This window comes from Canis lupus, chromosome 38, assembly GCF_003254725.2.
Source record: "Canis lupus dingo isolate Sandy chromosome 38, ASM325472v2, whole genome shotgun sequence".
Classification (NCBI taxonomy): domain Eukaryota; kingdom Metazoa; phylum Chordata; class Mammalia; order Carnivora; family Canidae; genus Canis; species Canis lupus.
Window position 1 is genome coordinate 15,499,539 of NC_064280.1, and position 23,624 is coordinate 15,523,162.

Consider the following 23,624-nt stretch of genomic DNA (forward strand, 5'->3'; position numbering starts at 1 on the left):
CAGTTTGTGCAAATAGATTACTCCTCTTTTCCCGCTTTTCTTACATAAATGGTAGCACATTATACACTTCTCTATACCGTTTTTCTCTTAACATATATTTCAGACTTCATTTCCCATGAAGTTTATTTTTAAGTTGCATAGTATTCCACTGTATAGACACACCATAATTCAACCCGTCTCCTATTTGTAGACATCTGTGATGTCTACACTCTGCTGCTGCTACAAATCATGACATGGTGAATAAACCTTATACTCCTGCCAGTTTGTGCAGGAGTTTATTAGTAGGATAAATACCTATAAGTGAAATTGCCAGGTCAAAGGTAATACGTATTAGTGAATTTGCTAGGTACTTCCAAATTGCATTCCATGGAGGTAGTATTAATTTATACTCCAACCAGCAAGCTTTGAAAGTGTCTGCTTCCCCACAGACTTTTCAAAAGATGATTTCTGGATCTTTGTTAGTGTAACAGATGGAAAATGGTATCTCAATATACTGCCTTCTTATTGAGAACAGGACCACCAGTCTGTTCCTTTCCTTTGCAGATTTCCTGTTGGGTTGCTATTCTTCTTATTTATTTGTATATTTGTGTATATATATTCTTTACATATACAGAAAATTAGCCTTGTGAACATTAAGACTTGCCAGTCCATGTGGCAGCTGAATTTGCTCCATGTAGAATTTTTTTAATGTCAAGTAGGTAAATTATTGATCTATTCTCTTATGGCTTCTAAGCTTTCTGTCATAGGGACTCCTACCCTCAGCCCTACCCAGTGACTCTTAGACTGAATTAATCAGGGAGAGATGGGGAGAGAGGAGGATGTAGGCAGTCTCCCTCCCTCCCTCCTTTGCTTTTTTCTTTTCTTTTCTTTTCTTTTCCTTTTCTTTTTCTTTTCTTTCTTCCCTCACTCCCTCCCCCCTTCCTTTCTTCCTCTCCCTCCCTCCCTCTTACTTTTCTTTCTTTCTTTAATTTATACACTTATGCTTTTTAAAACTTAGTAAATAGGAATCAAATAAACCTTGAACCTTCTTCTTATGCAAAGTGAGCAAAGTAAGGAAGCTGCATCCTCTCCTGAAAGATAGGGAGAAGGGGAATATTGGAAAAATTCCTTGTTTTATTTATTACTCCATTTTTTTTTATTACTCCATTTTTTTAAGGAATTTTACTATCCAGCTTTCTGTTCTTACTGTGTAATTTTCTATATATAAATAAGGGAGAAAATTCGTCCTCTAAAGATAAAAGTAATAAAGTAAAGGTTAGTTGTAGTTCATTTTACCCTGGGCCTATAATTTCTGTTTAGGCCCCCACACCCCAAAACGACTCCTAGTGGCTCAGCTGTGAGCTGAAGGCAACGCTGCCCTGTGTTCCCTAATAACAGAGATTCCAGTTGCACCTACTCTGAGGTTCAGGACTTTTCAAGTGATTAGAGTAGCTCATCTTCAGGTAGGTGGCTAGAAGCAGGGCAAGTCACACCAGGAATATTTAAGTATTGTAGGAAGAAATCAGAGGTGCCTAAAACTCTGATTACTCTCAGACTTTAAAATTTCCATCTCAGTGCAATATGAAAGAATCAACACACTGCTCCGAAAAAAGGAGACAGCTTAAATTTTAGCAAATTCTATACAATCAGGTTTTCTCCTTTTATCACATTTCCCAAATGATATTCAAACAATAGATCCTGAAAATTATCTAAAAGTTACTTTTCATGAAAGCACATTATTTCTGTTTCTCTCTTACATTTTCAAAATAATGCCACTAACAAGGATTAGATCTACATGTTTATATTTGCTGGAAAAGACACAGAGTAAAAGAATAGAATAAGATCCAAGGCATTTAAAGGCTAACTGGTTCAAAACCTCATTTTATAATGAAGAAAAAAGTCTCGGGGAGGTTAAGGATATGCTTCCTGCCACAAAATCAGTATCAGAACCCAAATTAGAATCCAAGCCTCCTGACATTTAATTCAGGTGGTCTTTCCATCCCATCACCCTGCTTGTTCATCCTGGTATAGAGCTGTAACAGCTCTAAAAGAAGCCTGTCTTAGCCTGTGATTTGACTCTAGTCTCACAGTCAATGAAAGACTTTTCTCAAAGGATTACTATTACCGATCACTCTATCCCAGGCTAACCTTCCCACAGACACTGCTTGAACATGTGAGCCAGTGTGTCCTTGAGACATTTCTCCTGGCATCCTTCAAAAGTACTTTCCCTCTTCTTCCTTTCTGTCCCAAGTCCCAGTTCTTATCCCTCCATCCTGCTGACTTTTTAACCTTCTTTCAAACTCATCGCAATCAAAAGTCTTAGTACTCTCTACCTACTTACTGTGGTTTTATTTCTCCCACACTAGACTCCGGGCCTTTTAATTGGCCATGCCCATGCTTGATTGGACTCAAGTCCACACATCACATAGCCCACTGACACACAGATGAGTGGAAACAGCATTCCCACGTCTCTTGTATTCACAAAGATAGTGGAATAGCCTACAATCACTCTTTCACGACCCTGTATGCCAGTGAGCAACCGATTCAAAGCTAGTATCTTTAAGTAATAGTATCCTCTGGAACATTTTCCCTTAAGTAATACTAAGATTTAGCAGTTCAAGATTCCAGTTGACATAACCATGGAAAATACAAGTTAGAGAGATGTAAGAGGGCCTAGAACTCAGCTCTGTCTGCTACCATCCTAGCAGATGGACTACAAGTGATCCCAGAAGCAAGCATGAATTTTAATTTTACCCTGTAAGAACTAATCAAGATGAAAGCACGAGAAACGAATACCACTTGGAAGCAAATTCAGATAAACTACACCCCAATCATTGGTTCCATGCCTAACCCTGCTTAGCCACCTCATAAATGTACCTTTCTAGGAATATGAAGCCAGAAAAAAGAAACTTCACATGAATTAGCAATCTAGTTTCTGGCAATTCAACCATTTTCAGGTTTTACTGAAAGAGAGAGAAAACCAAACTCTGTCACTCTTCACTGCATTTTCTTTTCTATGACCTCTCTATCTCTCCATCTTTCCTCACGAGAGAGGGACAAAAAGCCACTCTGCCCTGTTTGCCATGGTAAAGTGGGGCACATCCAAGCAGGAGGTACACATTCTAAAAATAGGTTAGAATATACTACCATATGGTTATATTACATTACGTTATCACCAATAGGGTTTGATACACCATAAATTTCTAGATTTAAGTCCTGCTGCTTGGGTATGATGCCAGCTTATCATGAAATGCAATGGTGGTGAGCTCTTAACACAAGCTCGATAGTTCTGTGATGCCCAGTCATACGGAGCAGGGCATGGGGGCAGCGAGACACCTACACAGCCAAAAGCTCCTGGTCACATGTGATTCAAAGACACCATTCTTTGTGTGTAAGACACACTATTCAATGTATCAGATTGAATAAGATTAAAAGCCCCTACGGACAGTAACCAAACGAATAATATCCTTAAACTTATACACAGAAGTAAAAATGTGTTGTTTCACCATAACTAGTTGTTTCTCCATAACCTTTATTAGCTATTTTGCCAAAGAGGGTCAATTATGCCAGAGTATTAGGAAGTAAAACTGAAAATCACCGGGAGAGTGGGAGAAGAAGCCTTTTATAAATCGAATTTCTTTCAATAAATCTTTAACCTCAAAAAGAGAAAAAAAATCCCTATGTATATCAGGATGGCACATCAACAATGAACATGTTATGTATGAAGGCAAATAAAGAACAAAAGGATGGAAAAGTACGTGTCCTAAATTGTTCTACAGAGTCTGCTACTTTGGACCCAAGCAATTTGGTGTGTAGAAACCAGGCCACAGTAAGGTGACAGACATCTCTTCTCACAATAAGGAAATCTTTCCACACCATCTTGAGTAGAGGTCTGTGAGCCTATCTATCGACAAAACATTTGGCACTGATGTGACTTTGGGTTTGGTAACCTAACTCAAGGCAAATGCACAGGCATCGTATCAGTGATTTGGAAGATGTTCCCTGCAACATTTGCAAATATCTACTATGTGCTAGAATCTGTGGTAAGTGCTTTACACGTAAATCTTAATTCTTATGGTAACTCCCAAAAGGTTATGTTAGTCTCCCAGTTTTGAGATGGAGAAACAGATACTTATCAAGATAGCCTCCCCCGGGGTTACACAGATGGGGTAGGAATGTGCACTCAAGCTTTGGAGTTCCCCTGAAGTGCCAACCCTCTGTGCTGCTTCCCACACTGCACTGCCAAGGGAAGCTGGTCCCTCTAAGCACACCAGTCACAGCACCTTTGGATCTTACCTGCTGCTCTCCTTGCTGTTGTCACCTGGAGTAACCAGGTGTAGTGCCTGCTGCTATGCATCCAGAACTAAAGAGATGATGAGAAGCTCCCCCACTTGTAGACCAAAAGGCAAGTGCCCCTCAGAGACTGAAGAAGTAAAGAAGTGATGTGGATCAAGTGAGGTCTAACCTAATCCAATTCAGCCACATGGTTGACTGCGGGAACCTTTTCTGCAAAGGCTTATCACATATTTAATATTCTTGTTCAACTAGTCTCTCTTTAAAGAGAGCCATTAAATAGCTTTTTCCCTTTTAATATAATTAAACACAGAATAAGTGTACATGGAGTATTTATTAAATTTAAAAAGTCATGAATACTGTAATAAATGTTAAGAAATATGAAGTCAAGCTCTGCCTTGAAAGCACTAAAACCTTAACAGATGATTAATAGTTCCTCAGGGTTTCTCAGCCTCAGCACCACTGACATTTGGGGCTGGACCATGCATTGCTGGACACTCAGCAGCATCACTAGCCTCTACACACCAAATACCCACAGCACTTTCCCAGTTGGGACAACCACCAATGTCTCTAGATGTTGCCAAATGTACTCTGCAGAGCAAAATGCCCCGAAGTTGAGAACTACTGATCTAGCCAAAGAAACATACTGTAAAAATTTATTTATTTTATTTTTAGAGAGGGAGAGGAGGGGCCAAGGGGGAAGGAGAGAGACTTAAACAGGGGCTCAACCTCAGGACCTTGAGATCATGACCTGAGCTGAAATCAAGAATCAGATGCTTAACCAGCTGAGTCACCCAGAGTCCCCTGTAAAAAAAATTTTTTTCATCACCAAATTAAGAAATTGTAGTAGTAGGTACAAGACAGTATGATCAAAGACCCCAAAACCGTCTGTCTGGGATCAACAATCTCCCCCTCACATATGTGTCATAACCTCTCTCAGCCAGCTGGTGAGATTGCAAAGTCGTATAAAGAAACAGAAGGAACCACAGAGATCATTTGATTCAAAATCTTCATTGTCCAAGAAAGGAAACCAAGGCTTGGATAGAGTAAGTGGACTGTCGCTAACCACACAAATGCCATAGGTAATAAATTTAAGTAATACACATTCATATAGTCCTTGGACACTTTCCCTAGCAACTCTGGTTCCTAACCTCTAAAATCAGGGGTCTGGACAAATAATCCAAATAAGAGGAGGAATGAAGCAACTGTTTGTGGGTCAAAATCCCTGAGGATGACCAGATCTTCAGTGGTCTCACATCCTTCTCCCAGCTTTAATCTATCCTCCACAATATACTCCAGTAGGGCTACACACTTCTGTGTGCCAGCCCTGTGTTAGGGCAGAAAGAAGAGAGAAGAGAATTTTCACCAAACCAGACTGGGTTGGGGGAGGGGGGTAGGATGTCAACAATAACAACAAAACCTCCTATTGGATGTAACTCCTAAGCTAAATCCTGCTGGGAGAGTAGAAAGTAGCCAGACTGGGGGCAGCAGCAGAGAGGAAGAGGAGGCAGACATTCCCAGACTAGTCCCCTGTGTCGTATTTCTCTAGAAAACCATGAACTCAACATATCTGAAGGCCTAGAGGCAAAGGAGCCAGCAAGGAGCTGCTGTCAAAGCAGAGTCCAAAAGTGTAAGGTAAAGGGGGACACAGCGGCAGCAGGTAGGTGACGAAGAGCTTTCATCTACCATGCTGAAATGCTCACACTTGATCTTGAGGATACCGGCACTCGCTGAAGCATTTTTTGAGCAATGAAGCTATCTGGTCAAATCTTCTCTCTTTGTGTATGCCCCCCCCCAAAAAAAAAAAAAAAAAAAAGAAACTTCCACAAGTAGCAATAAAAATGATTTCCCATCCCAACGGATTTCAATTTCTTCTTCCCCAACCCCCCATCCCTCCTGGTCTCACCCTCTCTCCCCTTCCTCACTGCACCATAACAAAATAGACAAAAGATGCCCAAAATAATATCTACGCTTACAACCTGAGATGTACTCCAAATTTTTAAAATTCTATTTTATTTCATTATTTCAAAAGTGCTGGTCAAGACACAACACAGTGATTTTATCAAAGTCAAGAAACAGTTTGAAATACATTGCTCTAAGCAAAGGTTTCTCAGTACTTTTGACATTTTGCATAGGATAATTCTTCATGGTAGTGTAGTACCCTCAAGTGCAATAACCAACAGTGTCTCCAGACATTGCCAAATATGCCTTGGGGGGCAAAACTGCCCCTGGGCAGAGAACCACAGCTCTAGGCAATAGAGGGTAGAAGCAAGGCTGGAGGATAGGCTAGGGAGCCCTAAATTAGATAGTTGATAAAGGAACCCCAGGAAGGAAAACAGACAAATATTTATATCAGAAATACAAACAGAATGTGGGTCTTCTTGAAGGAATTCTTGGGTCAGATCTTTGAGGGGAACCTCAAGTCCAAGCAAAAGTACCTGGATGAAAGTATTGGTACAGCAGAGATGAGGAAATCTCTTCCAGGCTGGATCCCATGAACTAGCACTGGTTTTTACAAGAATTTTACTCACACAAAATTTCCAATTCATCAAGAGAGCTCAGGTAGGAAAGGAGCTATAAGAATATAAAGTCACACAGAGCATCAGCATACATTCAGTGACTAACAAGATGCAAGCTAATCATTTTGCTTTCTACCATAAGGGCATCTGCCTAGGTTTTCTGAGAACCTTCTCCACAATAATGGGGCCTGTAATCACTAATACTGCCCCCTTGAAGCTACTGATTCTAAACAAACAGCATCATTTGAAAAGATAATTTCCCAAGGACATATAAAAAGTAAAAAAAAACAACCCACAAACAAAAACAGCACTACCTACCAAGGACTATCTTACCTTAGCTTTCTACAAAAAACTAGTACCTACCTGGTTATTATATCATTACATTATAACATAAATAACATTAAATTTATCTATTAGCTATAAAACATTATCCCTGTTTGGGGAACAGAAGGAGAGAATATATTATTTTATTTAAATATGGCCCAAACTTCAAGGATTTTTCTTTGAATTGAGACCAGTAAGAATGTTTCTTAATCTGCACAACTATTGAAGCCACCACCAATGAAGATTATAAAAAGGAATTCAGTCTAAACAACTAGAGCCAAAACATATATTTTTAAAAATATATTTCTTTTGATTTTTAAGCCCACAAATTTGTCAAGTGATTATTCTTTCACAATGCAGCAGATGGTAAAAAACTGCAGTAATTTAACAAGCCTTTCAATTATGTCTAGCCGCCACAGAGCTGGTAAATTACTACTCTGTAAACATAGTGGCAAATGTTTTTTGGTGTTATCAGCTACTGTGGTGACTAGATGGCCATTGATGTAGCCAGAATCGTTTCTCAAAGGTTTCGATTTTAGCATTGTAAGTCTATCATCTGCAATTTATACTGTCACTGTCATTGTGCTTTCATAGGTGAAATCACGGAACAGTCAGACCATTCAATGTAATTCTCAGTTGTTTATTACCTAAATTGTAGATGTAAAATGGTCATCTACGCTTTTTAAACCAAGAGACCTACGTGCTGCAGCAATTCTGAAACAAACGGTAAACAACTATACAAATGGGTTTTTCTCATTTTTCTGGTCTATTATTAACATACATAATGCTCAGGTTTCTCAAATGTTTTTTAAGGTAGCAGACTTTTCATTCCCAAACAAAATGTTATACAAAACTTCAATATTGCCGACACAGGGAAAAATCTCCCAATTATATTAACTGGAAAAAGGAAGGAGTAGAACACAAAGCCCACAGAATTTTCTGGTAAAGAAAAAAAGAAACACCTGAATTTTATCCTCACTCTTCCCAGTGATGGGAAAACCCCACTAAAAACAGCAGTAGCAGAGTTTAAAGGCAAAAGTCAGTAAGGGAAGAAGAATGAGGCCAGAGGGTGGGGTTAGGGGACAAGCCACAAAATTCTTAGAGCTAGAAAGCAGAAGGGCAGGTGCCAACTGATTTCCCAGTCCCTAGAAAACTACTTCCTAAAATCTGAAGGGAAGAAAGAGCAGCAACAAGCCCAGCTGCACCACAGAACTGTCCACAGGCTTAAGAACAGTACCAGGGCACTGGGGAAGGAAGGGCAAAAATGCAGCTAAAATCTGGACACCTGGTTGAAGTATGTTTGAGCAGCAGTCAGGTCTCCAGACCCCTTGCCCTACTGCACAGTCAGATCGCTGTCCCTCCCTCCCTGGCAGAGGACCAGGGGCCCAGCACTAAGCCAACACAAACAAGCTACCCTGTAAGAGGGCCTGAGGAGTGCAGATGTGAAATCAAAAGAAGAGCACGCAAGAGCATCAAACAGTGATGGCTGGCTACAACAGGAAGACCAAAGAGAAGTCTCCCTCAAACATTTAGGCATAAATAATGCCACCAAGACTGAGCCTGGACTACTGGTTGATCTGTGGCCAAACACTGAAGAAATACTAACAGTCACCTTTCTTTGTTGGCAAATAATCTTTTGATTGCACTTTTCAAGCCAGCAAACCAATTGACTAGAATCTACTAAAAACAAATTAATAGCCACATAGATCAAAATTTCTGAAGCCCCTAAAAGAGGCCAAGGGATTTTGTTTATTTTTTTTTTTTAATATTTATTTTAGAGAAAGAGAGAGAGCATGAGCGGGAGGGGCAGAGGGAGAGAGAGTCTCAAGCAGATTCTGCACTCACTGCAGAGCCCAAAGCAGGGCTCAATCTCAGGACCCGGAGCTGAAACCAAGGGCTGGACACATAATGGACTACACTACGAAGGTGCCCCAAGGCCAAGGGAATTTAGAAGCAGACAGGATGAATGGCAGAAAGAAGGATCGAGAGTTATACTGAAAGCAATATGCTAGACCAAGATTTCTGAACTTTGGGACAACTGACATTTTGTGCTGGACAACTGTTTATTCTGGAGGGCTACCCTGTGCATTTTAAGTTGCTTAACAGCATCCCTGGCCTCTATCCACTTAGATACACCTCCCCCAGGCTGTGACAACCAAAAATGTGTTTAGACATTGTAAACTGTCTCCTAAGGGGACAAAATCACCTCCCAACTGAGAATCACTAGGCTAGATCCAGCTTGTATTAATGTCAACAGGAAGGTCATTGGCAAAAGGAGTACTTTTAATTTTTTTTAAAGATTTTATATACTTGAGAGAGAGGAGAGAGAGAATGAGCGAGCACACAGCTGGGGGAGGAGCAGAGGGAGAAAAACAAGCAGACTCCGTGCTCAGCACAAAGCTCCACCTAAGACTCACTCACCCTCAGAACCCTGAGATCGTGACCTAAGTGGAAACTAAATCAGATGCTTAACCGACTGAGCCACCCAGGCACCCCACAAAAGTGGTATTTCTAAGAGTCTAATGTCAAAGTCCTAATGAGAGCCCACCTTAGTAAGGAGAACCTCTGTAGCCATCTCCCCCTTTGTACAAGAACCTAAACATAACTTTAGTATCACTTGAGTGTTCTCCTCTGCCTCTGGCCAATCTGGTGCTATGTCTCTTGTGTGGTAGAGGACGCCAGAGTCTAATGACACTAAAATAAGGCAAAATATTTTCCAGTATTATCCCAGATTATTAATGTTCTAAGAATCTCTAATCAGGTCACACCATATCCTACTTCTCAGTCTGTAAACAAACATTCCTCTAGGGCCCTCTATCTGGCTTTTATTCCTTGTTAATCTGCTAAATCAAATTGCCTCTATAAACTGTAATATATCACTTTCTGCAAACAGATGGAACATATTCTAAAGTGTCTTTTGAATGGAAAATTTCCCCACTTTCTACCTTAACTGAGGGCCTTAACGCAGAACCTTCTGTGCTTCCTGTTTCAGAAACCACTGCCAAACAAATCCTTGACTCTATACTTCCTACAGTTGGGACTCAATACACCAATGAAGGAAAGCTCATTAATCTGCCTTACAACTAAAATTAAATTAAACCTTGTCAAGCTTCTTCCTTAACTGCCTCAATTTCCATTATAGCATTAAGCTAGGTAAAAATCTTCCTCTCTAATCACTTCTTTCCCAAAGCAAACAAAATATAATCTAAACTAACAGCCCTTGTAACACTGTTTTAAAAAAAAAAAAAAACCAAGGAAGCTATTTACTATTTATTATAGGATCATTAATTGGTAGGTGTTATAGTGAAACTCTCTTCTTTTCTAATTTCTCCAAGCAAGACACTACCCCTTCATTATGCTCACCTAAAATTTAGTACAGAATATCCTTTTGCCTTCTTTTTCCCATCTTGAAAGTCTGTTCTGTTTGCATTTTTAATTCTTTAGTATATTTACTTATGGGCAAGTAGGAATTCCTTAACCTTATTCTTTGCACTTGCACACATAAGAATTATGCTTGACATGGATCCATTATTTGGGGCATTTCTACAGATTGAATTGTATCCTCTCAAAATTCATGTGTTGAACACCTAATCCCCCAGTGTAACTGTTATTTGGAGGTAAGAGGGTAACTAGGTTAAATGAGGTCATAAGGGCAGAATCTTAATCTGACAGACTGGTTATCCCTGTAAGAAGAAAGGACACCAGGACTCACTGCTGTCTCTCTTTGCATACAGAGGACAGGCCACGTGAGGACACAGTGAGGTGTCCATCTACAAGCCAGGAAGAGGGGTCTCACCAGAAACCAATTCTGACAGCACCTTGATCTTGAACCTCTAGCTTCCAGAATTGTGAAACAATAAATTTCTGTTAAGCCACCCAGTCTGTGACATTCTGTTATGGCAGCTGAGTGGACTCATACAGGCATGAAATATCTACAGGAGAAAGACAACCGTCCTCTTGTCTAACTGAAGCCATCCTTAAAGCTCGAAGCCTGCCCGTGTCATGGATGTATACTTTCTGCTGATAAAGAACATCAGAACATGCTTTCTTCCCTTAGCACTTATTACCAAAACACACCACTGCTCTCATGTCATACTACTCTCCTATGCTGGTCATGATAACCACAGGCCCATGGTAGAGAACCCTATACTACTTTTGCAGTTACATACAGCACCCTGACACAGCCATAAATTAATTTGAGACCTTTCTCTTGTTCCAACACTGGCCTCAACTTTAATGTGGACAAGACCTGCCAGTAAGACTCTCAGGGTGGGCAGGTTTTAAGTCCACGATCTGTTCCTAACAAGAAACAGTGCAATGTTCCCTCTCCATTCTGATAAGGTGGCTACATCTCTTACCTTGACCAGAGCATGCAGTTCATACATCTGTCAAAATTTACTGATTCTTGTTACACCTCTAGAGCTGGCTATGCCTTTGAAATTGTTCATAATCCTAGACAGCAATAGAAATAACAGAAATCTCTTACCTCAGCTGAGTTAACATTTCTAATTGCCCTGGAATAAAATATTTCACTTGGCAAAACGTCATACTGATGTTATGTGTGACAGTTCTAGATGCTGCTGCAGTGCAAGAAGACAGAAGTCATATCCTTTTTCCTGGCCACACTGCCATTTTTGTTCTCATTCACCAAACAGTCTCCCTGAACAAAGATGCTGTCTTATTTGGAGGACAGGATCCAAATTCAAGACACACTGTTAAATACAGCAGGATCATTTTAACATCCAGGTAACATCTCAATATCACTGTCCTGGCCCACTTTTGTTGTCATTCAAATACCTTCTCCTTCACCACATACATAAGATCATGACAAGGTACAAGGGTTCATAGGAGGATAATAAGAACAGTTAGGAATGATTGCTACACCCAGAATTATTGTCAACTCTCACTTGCTGTATCTGTCAAATTGGCTAGGTGAGCAAATCAATTAAGACAAAGAGAACAACAAGCTACCCTCATCCACATGGGCCATTTGTAAACATTCAAATCTTATCCAAATGAAGAAATGTGCTACATTATATAAAAATTAATGTGCTCTGGAATGAGTAGAAGCATATTTCAGCCTTTCACTGAAATAGTTAAAAAATGTTACTCTTGGATTTTGGATTTTCTTGCCAATAAAAAGAAAATGGCACACTTTAACAGATTTAAAGGAAGTCTGTTTAAACATACACACTCTAACTAGGAATCATTGGCCACATCACCCAGAATCAGCTGGAAAAGTGGCACATCGAAATGAAATACTATAAACTCTTGGCCCATGACCTTAATGAGTATGAGAGGCACAACTAATAAAAAGACCCACTACTACCTATTCCACAGAGCAGCAAAGGTGAGCTTTCCAAAACAGAAATAGTGTGGTTTCTGATCACATTTAAAATAAACTCCAAATGCATAAAGCCTTACCCCAGGCCTATTGCTTCTCTGACCCCAAATTGTAGTTGCAATAATTTTCTACTATGTTAGGTTATAATGCCATAAAGAAGTGTATGCTTAGGGAAGGCACACTGCTAGATGAGCCAGAAAGCAGGTCTGACACACTGTCATCTAACTCCCTTAAAATTATCAGAGAAAATCTAGGAGATGTTTGTGAGGAAAACTAGCCTCACACACAATTCCTCAACTATGTCACTCACAAGTAAAAATCCATTCCAGAAAGAACCAACTATGTATCAACAGACACTTAAAATGTGGACCTCTGGGTCTGTAAGTAAGTGCCATAACTCAGCACCAGCACCATCTTACGTATTTAACAATAACTGTCCCAGTGGAATCTCCTCTGAGATTATAAATACATGTGTCCACTTTAACAACCAATGTCTGTGAGGTTTATTCCAGAAAACTTCAAACTTACTCAGGAGCTTGTTGTCACTTAGTTATAGGATTCTAGAGAACAAATACTAAAAGTAAATGTATCCAACACCACATGCAAAGCAGCTGCTAGTTACACTACCGTTTTCTGAGAAATTCTCAAAGCACAGTCATCTCCTTCTGAGAGGTTTGCTCACATAAAGCCATGTAGAGCATCCAAACTTCTTTACACATACCTCTCCTCTTCCTTCCTTCTGCCTCCCATTCTTGCCATAGCTAACCAGACTGCTGGTGGATGTCGGGCCAGAGGGCAACAGTGGTAGGTGGGCTGACATCCCATGCAGTAGCCCAGCATAAACACTATGCCCCACCCTCTGGAAATATCCTATACTGAATACTGATGAACTGACCCCATCAAATCCTCATATGAGCTCTAGGTGTGAAACAAAGCAGAGAAAGAATCTAAGACAAGTCAAAGATATAAACAACAGTCATGAAATAGTCTAACTCTTGAGTAAGCAGAAGACAGTCGATCATAGTAAAAACAGAGACAGAGTACTGCTGAGTCTCCTTGTTAACACAGCACTAGAGAGGCAAGGAACAAGGTGTGTGTTTGCTTAAGTGATGGTATAACCAAGTTCCTTGAGCTGCATTACTTCCTATTCAATACATCTCAATTCAGGAGGCCTTCTGAAATGGTTTCCTGTTCTTAATCTCCCCTTGGAGTTTTTCCATAGATTGGTATGACCTTTGCATGCTCTGCTTCCTGCAACACAATGCTCCTTCATTTCTCCCCCAGACCTATTCCTTTAGTTTTCCCCAACTCTAGAAGTGACATACCATCTAGCCAGCTGCTCAAAAGCCAAATATCTGGGAGGGGTATTTTTAAAAACAAACAAAATAATTTATTATGGACATTTTCAAACACTGACAAAGATAAAGAAAATGGTATCTATTACCCAGCCTTAGGGAGTAACAACATCTTATCAAGTATGTTTTACCTTCTCCACACCACATCAAAGAAGTTAATCCCTGTTGTTTTTTTTCCCCTTCAGCCCTCACAACCAATTTACATGAAAGTCTTATCATTATTTCTAAAACTTATCTGTGAATCTCTCACTTTCTCATCTTCATTGATACCACCTTAAGGTAAGCCATCATTTCTCAACTACATTACCAAGAGAGCCTCCTAATTGGTCTCCCTGCTTCAGCTTTTGCTCTCCACTTCAACCTATTCCAAAAAGCAGCCAAGATGACCTTTAAAAATGAGAAATTAGGCATGCCTGGGTGACTCAGCGGTTGTGTGTCTGCCTTTGGCTCAGGGCATGATCCCAAGGTCCAGGGATCAAGTCCCGCATCGGGCTCCCCACAGGGAGCCTGCTTCTCCCTCTGCCTATGTCTCTGCCTCTGTGTGTCTCTCATGAATAATAAAAAACCTTTAAAGAAAAATAAAAGAAATCAGCTATGTGTGGTTTCCTATCACATTTAGAATAAACTCCAAATTCACAAAGCCTTACATCAGGCCTGCTTACTTCTCTGACCCCATATCATAGCCTGAGTCCTGCCAAGCCACACTGGCCTTATCCATGTCTGCTGAACTCCAAGCCCAGTCCTTCCATGGGGCCTCTGCATGAGCTGTTGCCCTGCCTGCAATGCTCACTGCCAGACCTTCACCTGGCTGGCTCCCTGTTGTCTTTCAGATCTCAGCTTCAATATCCCATCCTCTGAAAAACCTTCCACCCAAACAACCATAGTCCTTTGATCACTTGCCACCACATCACCATTTGAATCCTCTATGTAATTTTGATTACCACTATTTGATACTTTTATCTATCTTTTTGAAAAAGTTTCTCTCCCCATTTGAGTGTAAGCTGCTGGGAACAGAGATGATAAGAAGACCTATTCAATATATATGTTTATTCTTCTTTCTTCATAAAAAATCCTGGTATTGTTCGGGTATTAACTCCACTCCTATCCAGTCATGGGCTTCAGGAGAAGCAGACACTTTAATCCTCCACCTCCAGAGAATGGTAGAACTGATGAAAAATCTCATATCCCTTGCCAGTGACTAGTTCAGAAATGAGTTTCTGGCCTATTCCAGCCAAAGAGATATAGGCCAGGTTCACTAGAGGCTTCTGAGAAAGTTGTTCCCTGCTCCTACAAGAATCACAGAAAGCCCTAGTCGTTTTCTCCCTCTGGTCATGAATGAAGAAACATGGCGGCACATGCCATCTATGAGAGGAACAATCTTTAGGATGAAGTCAACACCATATATGCAGAGGTGGACAGAAGGAAAGAACTTAAGTCCTTGATGACAGAGTTGAATCTCCTGATCAAATCATCTATGAGTCCATACTACCCTGACTTCCTTCTATATGAGCTAATGAATGTCCTTGTTATTAAGTCAGTTTAGGTTAGCTTTTTCTATTAGTCATAGGTGAAAATACACACAGGGACTTCATGTACCTTACTCATTACTATACTTGCAGCAACCAGAAAATTGCCTAGAATATGGTGGACACTGGACAAATATTTATTGAAAAAATAAGTGGAGGAGTCTAAAATAATAACTAATGAAGGAGAAAGAATCCCAAAGCAGTTATTTTTCATTTAGCCTGCTTAACTATAAAGTTAAGTCCTTAAGAAAGGTATCTACATAGGTATTATTAAGTAAGCACAAAGATTTTCTTGACGAAGGTTTTAAAATGACAACCAAACACAGGAATATGTCACCATCATTACAAATGGAAAATGCCACTTTCAACAAACATGCATACATTTATGACTTACAGGTTCTTGGGGTTCTGTTTCTTCCCATGCTCCCCAACCATCATCTTCCCAGTTTGTTGATTTACCTATTATTAAAAAAGATGAAAAGTGCTTACATGAAATACAGAGCTTGACACATTTTATAAAACATTTTCTCTAAATGTAATAGAACCAACACCTGATATATAAATATTATTCTGGTATTAAGGGAGAAAAAAAGTAAACTATATAATAGCAGGATTTTTCTATATGTAATAATAACTAAGAAACATTTGTCCTGAATTTCCCAACCTATGTAATAGTAAAACTGCAAGCCATTTGATCTCAAGATATTGGATGTTAGGTTTATCCACATTTAAACCAAACCACAAAAGTGAATTTTAAAAATCCTTAAAATGACAAACATTTGTTGCTCAGACATGACAAATTAAACACAATGACAAAAAAACACACCTAAAATTCCATACAGATGTCCTCATGTAACTGGTTTTTCATAAGACAATGAAAAAGACCCTGAATTTTGAAGAGGTTCATGATTTTTATTTTCTGATACTCTGTGATGTCTTACACAAGAACACTTTCTCAGATTAAAAGAGGATGTTCAACAAACACTGCAATAAGGAATTAAAAATCTCATAGCTATGATTATGATCCCTCACACTGCTCCTATTACTTTTCTATAATTATCTTTGTATTTATCTCATGATATATCATATCAGAAGAGGAATAAAGCTATCACTTTTTGAGCAACTACTCTAAGACAAATATTAGACATTTTATATCTATTAACTCAAAATAAATTAAAAAACAGATAAAGTTCAAAGAAAATATAAAAAGGGCAGGCACTTGAAAAACCATAAATTTAGCCCCCAGAATCAAATTGCCTAGGTTCGTATCCTGGAACTAGCCCTTACCATCAAGTTACCCCACATCTATAAGCTTTACTTATCTCCATAAAAGCATAGAAAATAAAAGTGTTTACATCTAGTAGGGCTGTTACAAGGATTTGTTTTTTTAAATTTTTTAAGATTTTATTTATTCATTCATGAGAGAGACACACAGAGAGACGCAGAGACACAGGCAGAGGGAGAAGCAGGCTCCATGCAGGGAGTCTGATGTGGGACTAGATACTGGGTTTCCAGGATCACGCCCTGGACCAAAGGTGGCGCTAAACCGCTGAGCCACCCAGGCTGCCCTGTTTCAAGGACTTAAATTAAAAAGCATACCAAAGGCCTCAGTGCCTAAACCATAAGTTTTCAGTTCTAAAGACTTAGCCATTAAAATACAAGATATAAATAAAATACTGAATTTAAACCAATCAGCTTCAAATTTCTAAGGAAGAATCATTTTAAAAGGTGGGACTGGGGGATGCCTGGGTGGCTCAGTCTGTCAAGCATCTGCTTTCAGCTCAGGTCATGATCCCCACATGGGCTCCCTGCTCAATGGGGGAGCCTGCTTCTCCCTCTCCCTCTGCCTGCCACTCCCCCTGTTTGTGCACGCTCTCCCTCTCTCCCTGTGTCAAATAAATAATCTTTTAAAAAAAACAAAAGATGGGACTGAACCTGGTATCTAGGATGCTTACAGTAAGAAGGACACAAAACTTTCAAGCACATATAAGGTTTAAAAGTTGCTAAAATGATTTACATACAGATGATAAGAAAGTTAACAGTTTGGCACTTGGAATCTGCTCAATTAGCTTTGTGATAATATTCTCATCTTCGGTACTAAAATACCAGGAAACTACTTCCTAATATGCCAAGCACATTGCTAGCCATATATTAAGTCCTAAAACAGTGCTATCATCCGATTAGCACCGCACAACTTATAGAAGATTTCCATATACACGTCAATTAAACAATTTAACAAATACTCTGTTAAATACCATGTGCCATGCCCTCTGGTAGGAACTAAGAAAAATTCAAAAACATTCCTTGTCTTTAAAGATCTTATGATCTAATGTCTACTAGCAGACAAACACATAACTATAGTACACGGTGAGTACTATAACAACTACCACAAAAAGGATGAGAGAATGAGAGGGATGACAATATACAGGGAGGAGTCACCTTAACCTAAGCCTTTAAAAAGCAGCAAGGAACTTTTCAAATATATTTGAAAGAAAGGTCAGCATGAGCAAAGGCAAAAAGGGGCAACTTACATACAGGGGTTTTCGTGTAACAACTAACATGTATTCGGCATTTCTGTGTGTCTAAGTGCTTTATAGACATAAACTCACTTAAGCATGACAAGAATTATCATCCCCTTTCTACAATGAGACAACCAGATTACTTAGTTTATATAGCTTGACCGAGATCACAGAGAATTAAGTGGCAGAGTGGGGTTTGAAAAAGGGCTTCCAGAGTTCCAAAGCCCAAGCTCACAAGTATTCTGCTCTACCTACTTCTTCTGTGGCTTATGAAGAAGCATAAAAATTAGGAAACATGAGACTTATAGTCAAGGCCAAAGCAAGATTATTATGTATTATTTTTAAATAGAAGCATTCTGTTATCAGATTTGGAAATTTTTTTGATAACTTGGAAAATTAGTTTGTTCTTTGGCAATCTAATTCACTTAGGCAATTTCTTTTTTCTGCTAATTTTTCCACTACACCAAAAACAACTGCTGTATTGTGGGCTCATGGCAACTAAACCATTCCATCTACAGAATTTTAGAAAATGCTGTTTTTCTTGTTTGAGAAAGCAACCTTAAAAAGCTTATCACTCTAAAATCTGTGATTCCATTTTAATATTGCTATAGAAAGAATCTATCGAAATACCACAATCTCAGAGAAAGCATGGGGTCAGGTAATGATTCACTCCATTCATTCAATCATCCATTCAACAAACACAGCATCTTTTATGTGTTGGCCACTGTGGTAAGTGTAGAGACAAAAGCAAATAAGCCTTCAAAGAGCTTAGTTGGTGCACATAACCTCTGCTGAATGCTCTACAATACTATGAAAAATGTGTTATTTCTCCTCTGTACTGGAATACAAAGTACCTGAGTCAATTCACAAATGACTCATACAATCAAAAGATAGCACCAATTTGGATTTCCTGCCCCTGCAGAGACCCAGTATCTCTTTATGTGGTTATTCCAAACATCCAGGAAGAGAAAGATCTTGAGAAATACTTTCTTTATACAAGATATTTGTGTTTATGGAGATTTCTGTTTCTCAAGGCCTTTGACTGAAAAGTTCCTATTAACAAAAGAGAAAGGGGACTTAACCAGGTATCTCCTCCAATGATGGGAATACATTTTCTAAAGAAGTCATGGCACAGAGTTTAAAAGGTAAAACAGAACTATTAGGAAGATTAAAGATGCGTTTGAAGGTTGGTCTGGAATCCTGAATCTATTTATAATACTATAAAATGCATTCTAGATTCTAGTCAACATAAAAATAGAAAACATTTTATTTTAAAGGGAAACATTTGCAAACTGGGCACTACCCTTATGGCTATTTCTACTCTGTGCTAGTAATAATAAATTTTGTAGCCTCCTAAGGTCTGTTGAAAATCACTTGATACTATTTTGCAGGCTGCTATTTGATAGCTATTGTCTGCTGTTAAAAAGTGTTGGCATCTTAGCACTTTACCGAGGTTAGGTTATTCCTATGCCTATGCAAGCAGGCCAAGCACATTATTAAAAAAAAAAAAAAGGATGGTGTATATAAAAAAAAAAAAAAAAAAAGCTGGTGAATGTCTTATCAAGTTGCCATTCAGGTAAACAATTTTATTCAGGCAGTCTTTCCCTCTGGTAACTTTTCTATGAAGGTTGACATTCTTCAGTTGCTCCCATTATCAGCATTTTTTAATTTATCCTTAATGAAGACTGTGGATAATAAAAGCAATATATTTAACATATATTTAAGAACTGTGCACTGTTTAATGTCAATATGAACCATTACTTTAAGACCTTAAGATCTATAAATTCTATGTACTCATGACAAAATCACACTAACTTTTTATTATTAGTTACTATAAAGAAAAGCTAATAGTTCACCATGTATCTCTTAGAAAAGATTAAAATTACCCTGGCCCATAGGATATTTTGAATTTTAACACCAAGCTGTGGTACAACTTAAGAGGTAAGTCAGTTTACCAAAGTGTACTATAGAATAAGGGGAACAGAACTTACGACTTATTTAGGGTGGTCAGGATCCAATGTAAACATTCCAAACACTCCAAACAAATCACTAAAACATAGAGCTAATGGCACTTACCCAGTTTGCTTACTGAGCTAAGTGGCACTCATTTCAGTCAAAGGCTAAATTATAAGGTAATTTTAAGTGTTTCCCTCATTTATTAAATAAGCAAGTAGCAAACACCCAATCTCTGAAAAGCAAATCTTTAACTGTCATCAATTTTCTGTTTTTTTTCTCTTTAATTTTGCTTAAGTCCAATTCAACAAAATTGACCAGAAAATTAAAGAGTTTGGGTTTCATATTCACTGCCTTTATAAAACCAGAGTTACTGTCTCTTCTGCAGATTCCTCTCTCTAGGCAGCCCTAAAAACTCTGCAAGAGGTGCAAATAATGAATTAAAGATGACTAAAGTTTCAGGGTTGGCCTCACCCTGCAGATCTGATGTAGACTGTCCATGGATCACTCTGTGAACACTACCCTCAAAGACAAACGCCAGTCTAATCTGATCCTAAATATCTTTTTTCCCTTTGCCTGGCACCACCCTTCTATTTCTTCTTCCCAGTTAGACTCGACTCATTGGTAAGTTGTCCTTAGCAGCACTGTCCAATAAAAATATAATGCAAGCCACACATTTCATTTTAAATTTACTCGTAGCCACATTTTAAAAGTAGAAAACATCAGGTATAACTTTAATAACAGATGTTATTTAATACAGCCAAGATATCATTTCAATATGTAGTCAATGTTAAATATTGAAATGATATCTTGTTAAATTATTCATAAGATACTTTACTTTTTACCCCATACTAAGTCTTCAAAATCTGATGTGTATTTTATTCTTAGAGCACATCTGTTTGGACTAGCCACATTTCAAGTGCTCAAAAGTATATGCGGCTAATGGCTACAAGTATAAGACAACACAGGTCCTAATTATTAGGTCTCTAGTGTCAGGTTGTTCGGGTTGGATACCCAGTTTTACCCCTAAAGAGTTATATAACCTTAGGCAACTTATTTAATTTCTTCCTGCCTCAGCTTCCTCTTTAGCAAAATGGAGTTGATAACTGTATTACTTCAGGATTCCTGGGTGGCTCAGCGGTTGAGCGTTTGTCTTTGACTCAGGATGTGATCCCCGAATCCTGGATAGAGTCCCACATCGTGCTTCCTGCATGGAGCCTGCTTCTCCCTCTCCTTCTGCCTCTCTCTCTCATGAATAAATAAATAAAATATATATTTAAAAAACTGTATTTACTTCATATAGTTGTTAGAGTTACTATATCCAAAGCACTAGGAACAGTGCTCAGCATATAGAACCTCCTAACAACTGTTAAAATTATCATTCTCTATCAAGTGGAGTTTATCTCTAGGATGCAGGGATAGCTCAATATTCACAAATCAATTAAGGTAATACATCAAATCAGTAAGATAAAGGGTTAAAAACCATATGATCATTTCAATAGATGCAGAAAAAGCATTTGACAAATGACAACATCCATTTATGATAAAAAAAAATTCCTCTACAAAATAAGTTTAGACGGATCATACTTCAACATAATAAAGGCCAAATGGAAAACCCACAGCGAAAAATGTGGGAAAAACAGAGTTTTTCCCCTAAGAGGAGGAACAAGAAAAAAATGTCCATTCATTTTTTTTTAAGATTTTATTTATTTATGATAGACACAGAGAGAGAGGCAGAGACACAGGCAGAGGGAGAAGCAGGCTTCCTGAGGGGAGCCCAAAACAGGACTTGATTCCAAGATCTCAGGATCATGACTGGAGCCAAAAGTAGACGCTCAAGCACTCAGCCACCCAGGCGCCCCAAGGATGTCCATTCTTATCACCTTTATTCACTATAGCACTGGAAGTCCTAGCTACAGCAATTAAACAGCATAAAGAAGTAAAAGGCATCCAAATTTGTAAGAAGTAGTAAAACTCTATTTGCAATTGACCTGATACCATATATGGAAAACCTGAAAGACTCCACCAAAAACTACAACTGATAAATTAATCCAGTAAGGTCACAGGATGCAAAAAACAACATATAGAAATCTATGGTATTTCTATACACTAATAATGAAGCAGCAAAAACAGCAATTAAGAAAACAATCCTACCTACAATTGCACCAAAAATAATAAGATAGTTAGGACTAAACTTAACCAAAGAGGTGAAAGACATGTACTCTAAAATCTATAATACACTGATGAAGGATATTGAAGACAACACAAATGGAAAGATAATCCACGCTCATAAATTAGAAGAATATTGTTAAAATGTCTAGACAAAGCAGTCTACACATTTAATGCAATCCCTATCAAAATAGCAACAGCATTTTTCACAGAATTAGAACAATCAAAATTTGTAATGGCACCACAAAAGACCTCAAATAGAGCAATGTTGGGGAAAAAAATAAATAAAAAGTGAGGTATAAGAATTCTAGATTTCAGGACATACTACAAAGCCGTAGTAATCAAGAGTAGGATACTAGCACAAAAATAGACACATATATATAGATCAATGGAACAGATAGCCCAGGAATAAACCCACGATTATACAGTCAATTAATCTTCAATAAAGAAGGCAAGAATATACAATGGGAGACAATCTCTTCAACAAGTGGTATTGGGAAAAGTGGACAGCTATATGAAAAGCATGAAACTGGACCCTTTCTCACACCATACACTAAAATACACCAAAACAGATAAAATACCTAAATGTGAAACCTGAAACCATAAAAATTCCTAGCAGAGAACACAGGCAGTAATTTCTCTGACATCAGCCAAAGCAACATTTTTCTAGATATGTCTCCTGAGGCAAGGAACACACACACACAAAAATAAACTGTTGGAACTACATCAAAACAAAGAGCTGCACAGCAAAGAAAAACAGTTAACAAAACTAAAAGACAACCTCCTGAATGGTAAAAGATATTTGCAAAAGACATATCTAATAAAGAGTTAGTATCCAAAATATATAAAGAATTTATATAACTCAACACAAAATAATCCAATTAAAAATGGGCAAAAGACGCAAATAGACATTTCTCCAAAGAAGATCTACAGATGACCAACAGACACATAAAAAGATGCTCAACATCATTCCTCATCAGGGAAATGCCAATCGAAACCACAACAAGATAGCACCTCACACTTGCCCAAATAGCTAAAATCAAAAATACAAGAAACAACAAGTGTTGATGAGGATGTGGTGAAAAGGAACCCTTATGCATGACTGGTGGGAATACAAAAGGGTGCAGCCACTGTGGAACAGTATGGAGGTTCCTCAAACAATGAAAAATAGAATTACCATATGATCCAGTAAGTCCACCCAAAGAATATGAAAATACTAACCCAAAAGGATACATGCATTCATGTGTTTATTTCAGCCTTATTTATAATAGCCAAATTACTGAAACAGCCCAAGCATCCATCAATAGATGAATGGATAAAGAAGTGGTATACATAAACAGTGGAATATCAGCCATAAAACCCATGAAATCTTGCCATTTACAACAACATGGATGGATTCAAAGACTGTGACATTTAAATGAAATAAGCCAGGGAAAGATAAATACCATGATTTCAATTATATGTGTCATGTAAGAAACAAAACAAGCAAAGGGGAAGAAAAAACAGAAACAAACTAAGAAACTATTAACTAAAAAAAAAAAAAGAAACTATTAACTATAGAGAACTTATGATTAACAGAGGGTAAGTGGGTAGGGGGATGGGTGAAATAGGAGATGGGGATTAAGGAACACACTTGTGATGAG

At 38.4% G+C, this 23,624-nt stretch overlaps 1 protein-coding gene across 4 annotated transcripts in view; it reads right to left on the reverse strand.

The window, feature by feature from the left end:
• Positions 1-23,624, reverse strand: part of RAB3GAP2 (RAB3 GTPase activating non-catalytic protein subunit 2) — a 100,019-nt gene that overhangs the window by 64,821 nt on the left and 11,574 nt on the right. For all 4 annotated transcript variants that reach the window (XR_007409199.1, XM_049106995.1, XM_025420972.3 and 1 more), the window contains exon 2: positions 15,735-15,799. Coding sequence is in view for 3 of the 4 variants with exons in the window: in XM_049106995.1 (XP_048962952.1) it covers positions 15,735-15,799 (65 nt within the window). In the remaining variant the exon portion in view is untranslated. The remainder of the gene's footprint in view (positions 1-15,734; positions 15,800-23,624) is intronic.